Consider the following 12,690-nt stretch of genomic DNA (forward strand, 5'->3'; position numbering starts at 1 on the left):
TTGCTCAGTCTCGTCAACTGGGAGTCCATCGGCAGTTCGGATTATTGAGAACTTTAGTTTAACAGCATATATATGGCTTATTCAGGCAAAGAGACATTTACATTCTAGCCCAAGCAAGCAATCAAAGTCATTCTGTTTGTAATGGAAGGTCAGTAACAGAAGATTTCTGGTTTGAGAAACGGGTGCTTTGTGTGGATTCCTTGGGTCAAGGTGGCTACCTCAGACCAACCCAGCGAAGAGCATTTGCTCATCAACAGCAATGAGGACCTAGAGGAGCCGCTCGCCCTCATTCACGCTGAGCCAGGCTGCTCCAGGACTGGCAGGCCAGCTGCTCAGGCAGCTGTCTGCCCAGCCTGCTGACTCAGGCGCGAGGACTGTGTTTTAGGACTGTCAAAAGAGAGGACGAGGAGAGTGAGTCAAGGTAACCCCAGTAAGAGCCATTCTGGCCAGTCAGGAATTACGAGGCAGCTTCCCATGATATAATCTGCACCAAAAAGGTATAAAAGGCACAAGCAAGAGTGACTAGGTAAGCAGTGACCCTGGAGGGTGAGACTGGGGCGAGCCACAAGGCAGGAACAGTATTTACCTTGTTTTGGTTCCGCCCCTTAAACGAGAGAAAGAGATCCTGATTCTGCCGTAATAAAAAAGCAAAGATGATTTTTGGTTTAAAAAGAAGCCACTCAAGGGTTAAAATAGTTATTTTAAGTTAACAAAGAAAATTAATCTCCAAATAAGCTTCTGGAAAACTCATCTGTCCCCTATAACCCTACAGCGCGACCACTGTGTTCTCCTCCCATAACCTGAGCCTGACGCAGAGAAGTTTGTGTGTGTGTGTAAGAAGGAAGAGTCTCTGGGAAGAAAAGGTATCTTTACAGAATGTACACAGAATGTACAGCAGAGAGTTGTCCAGTCTGACTCTCGGGATTACAGTAAGATGCACAGGTCTGGTTAGGTCTGGAGATTCCATGACCTCAGGATACTCAGATGGGCGTCTCCTTCCTGTCTCTGCTCGGGGACGGCTTGGCCTGCTCCTTGCCTGCCTTTGGCTGCTCTTTAGTTGCTTTTGCCTCCGGGGCGCCGTCTCTGGGGGGTGGGACAGCGCCCCCGCACCTCTCATCTTCCTCCACCGCCTGGGGCTCGGACTTGGCTCGCTGCAGCTGGAGCAGGCGGAGCTGCACGCGCAGTTCCACGATGGCCTCTCGCTCCTCGTGGATTGCTTGGTTCAAATGATTGTTCTTGATCTTGAGGAATGACAGAAAAGAACCATTCTCAAAATGACTGATTGCCGAGCAGAGAACAGATTTGCTGTTTTTGTTTTAGTAAATTTAGTTGTGAAGTGAAAGACATGACCATGAATAAGCAACTGAGGCCCATAAACTCTATTCCAAAATACAAAAAAAGAGAGTATCTTAAGACAAATGTACTAATAGGAAATAATATATTTTAGCAGACATGCAGAAACACTAGAACTTATTAAAATAATTAACTATCTTGTTCAAACCATGAGAGTATTATCTTTGTATCCCAAGTGTTATAATCCTAGAATATATCTCCCTACTTAGGATTTTTAATGTAATTTGTAAAATGTTAACAAAATAAGGTGCCAACTTGAAACCTGTCTAAAGAATGGAAGCTACCTGGTGGCCTAGGACTCAGCCACTGCTCTGCTTCTCTGGCTACATAGCAAGTGTCTTGAACTTGAGCCTCACTGGGCAGCCTCTATGAACTCTGTCCCCAGGTTCTGTGGAGAGGACTTTTGTGGGTGGCGGATTTGTATGGAATTCATCTACCGTATTTTTCGGACCATAAGACGCTCCGGACCATAAGACGCACCAGTTTTTAGAGAAGGGAAATGAAGAAAAAAAGATTCTGAAACAAATAGTGTCCTAAAATATTTTATGTGCATTAAAACCCAACATCACAGTCATAAACACATGTAATCAACCCTGTAAAGTAAACAGCAGCATTTAGAACCATTTTAGAGCCGGGCAAGCACACAGAGACCACACAGAGCCGGGCAAGTAAAACTTTTTTTTTAAAGTATATGTGTAGGCTATATTTGGACCATAAGACGCAGGGACATTTCCCCCCCACACTTCTGGGGGGGAAAAAGTGTGTCTTATGGTCCGAAAAATACGGTAATTTTCTATGAGGTAGAAGGTTCTGGTTTGCCCCAGGAGCTAAGTACACCTGAATGAGGGACAAAGCTGTATCACTTTCTTACATTTCCTTTCTGAGAAGAGAATGGCCTCTCGGAACCTTTAGATTAAACACCTAGAGACAATGTTTTATTTGGGGTAAGCCGAAATTCTGATCAAGATAATTTACTTTTGTTGTTTTACGGCAATTGTCTCCCAGTTCCCTAGTGCAGAGTTTACTCTCTGGCTGCTTTACAGGTAAAGTTCCAAGAGAAAACTGTCATTCATGTCTCCCAGAGGGAGATTCAGGAGGTTTTCCTTCTCACATTAGCCTTTCTTTTTCTGTTCACCTTCTGTGTGAACACAGACCAGACCACTCAAAGCTGCTCAAACTGGCACTGTCAGATGAGGCTTTTACCAAGTGGGAGAGGTCTCTACAGTCAGGAAAAAGTCACCGCACCTCAGGGACAGCCTGGCCCGGCCACACCTGTGCCACCTGCTTGGCCAGCAGTCAACATCCACCTAACTCCTCTCTACTCAGCCTCCCTAGCTGGTTACCAAGGAGAAGGAAAATTCTAAGGAGAAATACATAGTTGCTACAACTTTCTATAAGTTAGTGTGATTTTTGTTTTTTTTTTTTTTTTTAAACTCACTTCTAGCTCTTCATTCTGTCTCTGTAAATCTTCCAAAATGATCTGGAGCTCCTCTTCATCTTCACTCTCACTCTCACTCTCAGAGGAATACTCCTCCGTCTCACTCCGGCAGTGCTGCTGGCGACTAAATGGTGACAGAGGCAGAAGAACGTGACAGGTAACTGGAGAAAAGTATGCTTGTCTGTTACCTTCCTTCTTTAGATTTACCAGGTTTTCACAAGTCTACTTAATATAACACCATTGTTTACATTTAATAAGTAAGAAACTTAGGATGATTAATTTTACATGCCTAGTTCTTTTACATGGAAGTCTGAGAGCTGAAACCATTATGCTTATGTTTAAGGAAACACCTGGGAAATTTCAAAATCCTTTGCCTCTCCTTTACCTCTGAATTTCAGCAATCTCAGCTCTAAGGCGCTCGATCTCTTCTTTCTCGGAGGCAATCTGTCGGCGGAGAAACTGCTCCATGGCTAGAAGCTCCTCCTGTTCAGTCAGGATCTCATTCTCCTAAAATAATGATCAGTGTGAACCCTTTGAGATTAAGACTGGAAGGTATGTCACTCTTTTGGGGTCTCCTATGTTGTCTCGAATTCTGTAGCCACATACACATAACACACTAGTAATGGGAAAGCTTGTTGTACTGCACAACCAAAAAAAAGATCCTGTTTCTTTCTTGCCAAGAAAAGGCTCCTGTGAGAAAAGGTAAACTAAATTACTTGGAAGGAATGACTAGATTTTTCTCAACACATAAAGCGCCACTCAGGAGTCCCTATGGGGTTTGCACTCTGGGCACAAAGCCGAAGTTCCAAGTTTTTGCTTCCCAGTCCTTTCTCAATAAAGGGAGAGTATCTGGGGCCCAAGATGGCCGGCCTCCAGGAGTGTCACTGCGAAGAGAAGAACCCAGATGTACAGCTGGTGTCAGCATCACCTTAAAGCAGATCCTGTGCAGGAAAGATGTTCACAGAAGAAATCTCACTGCAAGCCACCATCCCCCATAAACCACACCCCCAACGAGAATATTCAAACAGTAAATATTCTGCTTTAACAGAATATGGATTTCTAAAACTGATGGATTCAGCCTGGTTTTGCTTAGTGGACTGAAGGGTCCCAGTTTCAATTCTAATCAAGGGCACGTGCCTGGGTTGTGGGGCGTGCAGGAGGCAGCCAATCAATGATTCTCTCTCATCATTGATGTTTCCATCTCTGTTTCCATCTCTTTTTCCCTCTCCCTTCCTCTCTCAAATCAATAAAAATATATTAAATAAAAACCTTACACCTTTGTAAATGAGCTTCTCAATTTATAAGATAACCAATAATACACTCTTGAATAACCAATGGGTCAGAGAAGAAATCAAAATAGCATCTTGAGACAAATTAAAATGGAAACACAACATACTAAAACTTATCAGATGAATAAAATTATAAGTGATACCACAGAAATACAAAGGGTTTTAAGAAACTACTATGAACATTTATATACCAACAAATTGGAGAACCTAGGAAAAATGGGTAAGTTCTTGAAACATAAAATCTACCAAGACTGAATCATGAAGAAACAGAAAATCTGAACAGACCAATAATGAATGAGATTAAATCCATAATAAAAAAAAAAATCTCCCAACAAACTAAACAGACTTATAAGAAATGGCTTCATAGGTGAATTCTAACAAGCATTTAAAGAAGTAACGTCAATCCTCCTCCCTCTTTCAGAAAACTGAAGAGGAGGCAACACTCTCAGATTGATTTTATAAGGTCAACGTCACCTTCATACCAAGAGCTAGGTGAGGACACTAAGAAAAGGAAATTATAGGCCAATATCCCTGTTGAACCCATGCAAAAATTCTCAACATACTAACACCACAAAAGATAAGATGCCATGATTAAGTGGAATTTTATCTCTGGGATATGAGGACAGCTCAACATAATAAAGAATAAAAATTATATCTCAATCAATGCAATAAAACAGTTGACAAAATTCAACCAGAAGTCCTAGCCAGAATGATTAGATAAGAAAAAAAAAAGATAACCAAATTTGGTAAAAAAATAAGAGCGGGGGGGGGGGGGGGGGGGGGGGGGGGCATTGTTAAAATAGTACGCAGATAATAATTAAAAAAAAAAAAAAAAAACAGATGATCATGATCTTATATGTAGAAAACCCTACAGCCTGGCTGGTGTAGCGAAGATGGTTGAGGGTCATCCCACGCACCAGGAGGTTGCAGGTTCAATTCACAGGGCATATGCCTGGTTGTAGGCTCAATCCCATTATGGGGCCATGCAGGAGGCAGTCGATCAATGATTCTCATAGATGTTTCTATCTCTCCCTCTCCCTTCCTCTCAAATAAAAACACTTTCTTTTTTTTTTTAAGAAAAAAAAAAAAAAGGCCAAAACCGGTTTGGCTCAGTGGTAGAGCGTCGATCTGCGGACTGAAAGGTCCCGGGTTCGATTCCGGTCAAGGGCATGTACCTTGGTTGCGGGCACATCCCCAGTAGGAGGGGTGCAAGAGGCAGCTGGTCGATGTTTCTCTCTCATCGACATTTCTAGCTCTCTATCTCTCTCCCTTCCTCTCTGTAAAAAATCAATAAAATATATATTAAAAAAAAAAAAAAACCTTAAAGATTCCACCAAATAATTGTTAGAGCTAATAAACAGTAAAGCTGTAGGATACAAAATCAACATTCAGTATCAGTTGCATTTCTATATACCAACAACAGACCATCTGAAAAATACATTAAGAAAGCAATTCCATTTACAATAGCATCAAAAGATACTTGGAATAAATTTATATAACATATAAAGGTGAAAGATCGATACACTGAAAACTATAAAACATTGATAAAAGAATTTGAAGATATAAATGGGAAAATGTCCCATGTTCATGGATCAGAAGAAATTTTAAAATATTTTTTTATTGATTTCAGAGAGAAAGGGAAAGAGATAGAAACATCAATGATGAAAGGGAATCATTGATTGGCTGCCTCCTGCACGCCCCCTACTGGGGATCGAGCCTACAACCCGGGCATGTGCCCTTGACCCAGAATCAAACTGGGGACCCTTGAGTCCATTGTCTGAAGCTCCTGAGCCAAAGCAGCTAGGGCAGAAGAAATAATATTGTTGAAATGCCCATACTACCCAAAGCAATCAATCAACAGATTCAATGAATCTCTATCAAAGTTCCAATGGTGTTTTTCACAGAAATAGAAAAACAATTCTAAAACTCATACAGAAACACAAAAAGCCAAAGCAATTTTAAACAAAATGAATAAAATTAGAGGCATCACACTACCTAATTTCAAAATAGGCTACATAGCTATAATAAAGCAGTATGATACTGGCATATAACCAGACATATAGACTAATGGAGCAGAATAGAGAGCCCAGGAATAAATCCACTCATTTATAGTCAATTGATCTTTGACTAAGTTGCCAGGAACACCCAACGGGGAAAGAATCTTTTCAAAAAATTATATTGGCAAAATGGTTTTCCTCATGCAAAATAACGAAATCAGACCCTTATCTCCAAATTTTAGGAAAAAAATCAACTCAAAATGGATTAAAGATTTAAATGTAAGACCTGAAACCATAAAACTATTGAAAGAAAATATAGGAGAGTACCTTGACATTGGTGTGGACAATTAAATTTTTTTTAGACACGATCCCAAAAAACACAGGCAACAAACAAAAATAGATGGAATTGCATCAAATAAAAGGCTTCTGCATAGCAAACTTCCCCCGCCCCCCAACAGAATGAAGAGACAGTCTATAAATATAATGTATTTGAAAACCATACATGTGATAGATAGGATTTAATATCCAAAATACATAAGGAACTCAAAACAAAACAACTCAATAGTAAGGAAAAAAACAATTAAAAAGCAGGCAAAGAACCCTAACATCTCAAAAGATATACAAATGGCTAACAGCTTTATTAAAACATGTTCAATGCCACTCATCATCAGGGAGATGCTAATCAGAACCACAATGAAATATCACCTCATACCAATTAGGACACAGGAAAAAGGAACCCTTGTACACTGTTGGTGGGAATATAAATTGGTACAGCCATTATGAAAATCAGGTGGTTCCTCAAAAACTAAAAAATAGAAGTCATTCTCCAGTAATCCCATTTCTGAATATACATCCAAAAGAAATGAAAACAAGATACTGAAGAGATAAATGCACTCCCATATTCACTGCAGCATTATTCACAAGAATCAAACTACAAAAAAAACAAAACCCAATCAGCAACACATGAATGGATCAAGTGGTGTGTGTACACACATACACAGAGGAATATTATCTATACTACAGGCCAGTACACAAAATTTGTGCACAAGTAGGATCTCTAGACCTGGCCAGCAATTAGGACTGATCTGTGGGGCGACCAGTGGGGCAATTAGGACTGATCTGTGGGGCGACCAGTGGGGCAATTAGGCGGGGGGGGGGGGGGGGGGGGGGGGGGGGGGCCCACTCTACTGGCATCTGGCAGCTCCTGCATTGAACATCTGCCCCCTGGTGGACAGTGCATATCAAAGTGAACAATTGTTTCACTGGCCATTCCACCATTGCATTGATTTGCATATTAGGCTTTTATTATCTAGAATATATAAAACACTAATATGCAAATAGACCAAATGGCTGACCAACAGAACTGGTCGCTATGATGTGCACACAACATGTGGGCTTCAGCAGCAGGCAGCACAGCGTGGAACATGGCAGGCATTGGCTGCAGTGTGATGGTAGGGCAGGTGAGCAGGGGGTCCAGACCACAGCCGGGCACTGGTTGCTGTCATTGGGGCGAGCCTCTGGTAGTCACTGAGAATTCTTTGCTCCCAGGCGTTGCAATCCTGTCAGGCACTCACCTGCTCCCAGTGCTGGCCCCACTCGCACCTGCTGATGGTGCCTGGTGCTGGTCCTGATCACTAGGCTCCATCAGCAGGTGGGAGCAGTGGCAGCTGGATCCGATTGCCCCTGAGGGCTTCTCCCCTTCCCCCTGCTCCTGAGGGGCGATTGGGGCAGCACTGATGGAGCCGGCCCTGCTCACACCAACTACTGGTACCAACCCCAATCTCTCTGTGCCATCAGCAGGTGCAAGGAGGGCAGACCCGTCAGCGTGGTAGTGGTAGTGGTAGTGGTAGTGGTGGATACAGGGCTGCTGGCAGATGAGACTGGGGGCCGTGGGAGGAAGGGCCTGGCGGGAGGGGGGGGGGTGAGGAGGATGGGCCAAGACCTACCCCTGTGCTCACCGCAGCCTTGCAGCCCACAGTTCCTTTCAAGGAGCACGGATGTGTGTACTGGGTCCCCGATATAGGATAATACTGTGTTGAATATTAAAAATGTACTTAAGAGTAAATTTCAGGTACTCTTATCACACACACACAAAAAAAGTTACTATGGGAGGCGATAATATTAATTAACCTGACTGTAATAACTATCTCATTTCGTATATATATAATTTTAATTTTTTTAAAAAAAGGAAGCATGCAGAACAGAGAAAAGACTAACTTACCTGGGCAAGGAGAATATTTATAACTTCTTCATTTTCATTCATTTCTTCTTTGGAAACATCCTCTTTAGAAAGACTGGCTATCTCTTGTGCAATCTTGGTTTCACACTCCTGTCAAGTAGGACAAATGAAAAAAAACAACTCATCAGCCTATATGTAACACATATTCAATAAATCACATCATTACCATTCTAGAAGTTTCCTTCTCATTTCCTAGAATTGAAAAAAAATAACATTAACCGTCAGAGGAACCATCTGGATAAATGGACATTTGTTAACAGGAAATGTTAATTGGAAAATAACATGTGGATCTTAACCTGTAGCTACAGCGTGAAAACATGCAATTTTGGTTAGTGTGCTCACCATTTCTGAAACCCTTTCACACAAATTGTCTTCTGTGGTACTTTTTTTGGTGGGGATTTTAGCATACAATTCGTTTTAACAAATGTATACAGCCAAGGAACCACCACCACAATCATAATATATTATAGAACAGTTCTATCACCACACAAAATACCCTTGAGCTCTTCCACCATCTGTTGTCCCTGGCACCACTGATCTGCTTCCTATTGCTGTAGTTTGGCTTTTTCGTGAGTTTTGTATAAATTAAATCAATCAGTAGTCTGTTTTCTCTGGCTTCTTTCACTTAGCATAATGATTTTAACAATTCTATTTTGTTGTTTGTATCAGGAATTTGCTGAGTAATACTGATGTGAATGTACCCCAATTAGTTTATACACTCACCAGCAGATGACATTGGGGTCCTACTTAGTTTTGACCAATTACAACTAGAGCTGTTATGGACATTTTGTAAAAGCTCTGTGTGGGTGAGTAATGCTTTCTTAAATAACTAGAAGTGGCATTGCTGGGTTATATGACAACCGTACATTTAACTATAAGACACTGCCAAAATGCTTTCCAAAATTACTGCACTATTTTGTACTATCAAGAGCAATAAGAGTATCAGTTGCTCTATATTCTTGTCAACACTTGTTTTTCTTTTTAATTTTAGCCATTCTGATTGTTGTGTAGTATTATCTCATTGTGGTTTTAATTTGCATTTCCTCAATAACTAATGATGTTGAACATCTTTACACATGCTTATTTGCCATCTGTATATCATCTTTGGTGAACTGCCTGTTCAAATTTTTGCCTATTTAAAATTGAATTGTTAATGTAATAAATGTACCACTCTGGTGAGGGGTACTGATAATGGCAGAGGCTATGCATGTGTGTTGGAGAGGGGATATATGCAAATTCTCTATACCTTTCTCACATTTTGCTATAAACCTAAAACTACTCTAGAAAAATAAAATCTAAAAAAAAAAAAGTTTTGTCTTCCTATTAAGTTGTAAGAAGGTTTTTTAAAAATAGATTTTATCAGTCCCAGAGCCAAGCAACATACACTAACCTACAGGGGAGATCAAAAGTCTGACTCATGCACCCACACTTACCAGGAGACATATGCCACTCTTCCTGTTCCTACATAAAGGAAATCCCTCCTGATCTTTAGTACCTCCATGTGTTTCCAAAGATCTGACTCAAATGCCCCAGTGGAAGTATCACTTTCCAACTGCTTCTCATGCTTAGGAAGCTCCTTTTACAGGTACAACCAACCAGGAAATGACAAAACATCTCTTAGTCAAATAATTTGTTCAAATGAAACATTTCTCTAATACCAATCTGAAGAATCAGTAAGTTAGAACTGGGAACTTCTAAACAAATAAGTTTTCCATCAGGACCTTTGCTTCAAGAAATGTGTATATATTGTATTTTTAAAAGAAATAACTTAAAAGAGTATATGAAAGATCCTAGTACATTCTTTTTATATTTTATTATAAACACAACATACCAAAAATAATAAATTTACTCACTTGTCTTTTAGCTTCTCTCAGTTTTCTTTTGAGGGCTGTCAAAATTCTTTGTACTTCCCATAATCTTTCTTCTTTAGATAAATCCTTTATCCCACCCTGCAGATCTCGATGTAAACAATTCAAAAGAAACTCCTAGAAAACAATAAATTACACACTTCTGATCAGTCACACCCTATCACCTTAAAATAAAACCATGCAATTTCTAAAGATGTAGAATCAATTGTTTTGCTTTTCTTTTTTTAATTCTCACCTGAGGGGATGTTTATTGATTTGAGAGAGGAGCGTAGAAAGAAAGAAACATCAATGTAAGAGAGAAACATTTATCGGTTGCCTCCTGTGGGCACCCTGACTGGGCTGGGGGTGGGGGTTGGAGGCTGGAATGGCATGGGGGTCCAACCCACAGTGTACCCTGACTGGGAATTGAACCTGCAATCTTTTGGGTGTACAGGACGAAGCTACCAGGCCAGGGATCCACTATTTTTTAATCATCATTAAAAGAATGAAGTAGCAGCACCAATTTTTTTTTTTAGGATATGACTAAAAAATCATGCTTGAAAGAAACCAAGATGGCGGCAGCATAGGTAAACACCTAAACTTGCTTCAGTGCACAACTACTTCAAAACTACAACTAAAAGAGAAAACGGACATCATCCAGAACCACAGGAAGGCTGGCTAAGTGGAAATTCTACAACTAGAAGGGAAGAGAAAAGCACAGTGAGACTCAGAGGAGCGACAGAAGTAAAGTCCAGAGGTACAGAGGCGTGCATGTGTGCAGAGAGGGCTGGCAACTGTGTACGAAGCTGGCTTTTTCAATCCATAGGGAAGACACAAGCTCTCGATTGCTCTGAACTCCAGTTCTGGGCGAGACTCTGGGGACCTAGACTCATATGGGAAGAAATTGGACTGTCTGGCAGCAGGTGGAACTCTAGGGCAGCTTTTTCTCAGATGTGCTTGTAGTAATTACCAAGGGACACTGAGACCCAGGGGCCTCTAAGGAAAGGGCTGATGGGAAGCCATTGCTGTTTGCTTTGCCCTGAGGCTCACCCCATCCAAGCTGTGCACAGAAGCTTTTGCATATGAATGGCCTGGTCCTTTAAAAACTAAACTTGCCTAACAAACTGCAGCTGAATCAGAAAGACCCAGAACATCCACAAAAATAAAAGGCCCAAGGCCCCACAGTAGCTTGCATTGGTTAACAGCTGGGCCTCATCTGGGTACCTCCAAAACCCAAACAAAGTAGAGGAATCTGCAGATCTCTCTGTAGCTACTACTGGGTGGCCTCAGGCAGAGGCTAAATCAACACACTCCTTGGAGATCCAAGAGCCAGTGTACCCAGAGGTCAGAGTAGGACCATCCAGATTACAACTCCTCAGATCCATAAAGGGACACACTCTGGGCAGACTCAGCACAAAGCCCCACTGAAGCAAAACTTGCCCCATAAGGATGTCTCCAACACATATGTTCTCCCATCGTAGACACAGCTGATCCTTACAACCAATTTGTCTGGAGGTCAATTCCGCCCAGTGATACCAACAGCAATCAAGGCTTAACTACAACAAGACTGTGCACACAGCCCACAAAGGGGTGCACAAGCTATCCACCTCAGGTGTCTGGGGAGGCTGAGCCACTGGGCCCTATAGGATTAGCACACAAAGCCACTCTATAACTCAGGGAAGCAGCCAAAATGCAGAGACAAAGAAACAGGTCACAAATGAAAGAAAGGAAGAAAAGCAAACAACTGGATATAGAGTTCAAAACCACAGTTATAAGGGTTTTCAAGAATTTTCTAGAAAAGGCCAATAAATTTAGTGAGACCCTCGAGGATATGAAAAAGGACCAATTAGAAATTAAACATACACTGACTGAAATAAAAAATAATATACAGAGATCCAACAGCAGACTAAAGGATCATAAGAATCAAGTCAAAGATTTGAAATACAAAGAAGCAAAAAACACCCAAATGGAAAAGAAAAAAGAAAAAAGAATCCAAAAATATGAAGGTAGTGTAAGGAGCCTCTGGGACAACTTCAAGCGAACCAACATCAGAATTATGGGGGTGCCAGAAGAAGAGAGAGCACAGCATACTGAAAACCTATTTGAAGAAAACTTCCCCCACCCAGTGAAAGAAATAGATTTACAAGTCCAGGAAGTGCACAGAACCCCAAATAAAGGGAATCCAAAGAGGACCACACCAAGACATATCATAATTAAAATGCCAAGAGCAAAAGACAAAGAGAGAATATTAAAAGAAGCAAGAGAAAAACAGTTACCTACAAGGGAGCACCCATATGATTGTCAGCTGATTTCTCAACAGAAACTATACACAGGCCAGACAGGAGTGGCAAGAAATAGTCAAAGTGATGAATAGCAAGAACCTACAACCAAAATTACTCTACCCAGCAAAGCTATCCATTCAGAACTGAAGGTCAGATAAAGTTCTTCACAGATAAGAAAAAGCTAAAGGAGTTCACCACCACCAAACCAGTATTATATGATATGCTGAAAGGTATTCTTTAAGAAG

The 12,690-nt window shown here is 41.1% G+C and overlaps 1 protein-coding gene across 2 annotated transcripts in view; it reads right to left on the reverse strand.

The window, feature by feature from the left end:
* Window positions 1-853: 853 nt before the first annotated feature.
* The window catches only part of RALBP1 (ralA binding protein 1), a 31,787-nt gene continuing 19,950 nt past the window's right edge, over window positions 854-12,690 (reverse strand). Inside the window, exons 6-10 of one of the 2 annotated variants that reach the window (XM_036419295.2) lie at window positions 10,170-10,301; window positions 8,299-8,406; window positions 3,177-3,298; window positions 2,792-2,915; window positions 854-1,241 (exon numbers count right to left, since the gene is read on the reverse strand). In XM_036419295.2, the coding sequence (XP_036275188.1) occupies window positions 981-1,241; window positions 2,792-2,915; window positions 3,177-3,298; window positions 8,299-8,406; window positions 10,170-10,301 (747 nt within the window). In that variant the 3' untranslated portion in view covers window positions 854-980. Of the gene's footprint in view, window positions 1,271-2,791; window positions 2,916-3,176; window positions 3,299-8,298; window positions 8,407-10,169; window positions 10,302-12,690 lie in introns of both variants that reach the window. The other variant, XM_036419296.2, reaches the window with a different exon arrangement.

This window comes from Pipistrellus kuhlii, unplaced genomic scaffold (assembly GCF_014108245.1).
Source record: "Pipistrellus kuhlii isolate mPipKuh1 unplaced genomic scaffold, mPipKuh1.p scaffold_m20_p_6, whole genome shotgun sequence".
Lineage (NCBI taxonomy): Eukaryota > Metazoa > Chordata > Mammalia > Chiroptera > Vespertilionidae > Pipistrellus > Pipistrellus kuhlii.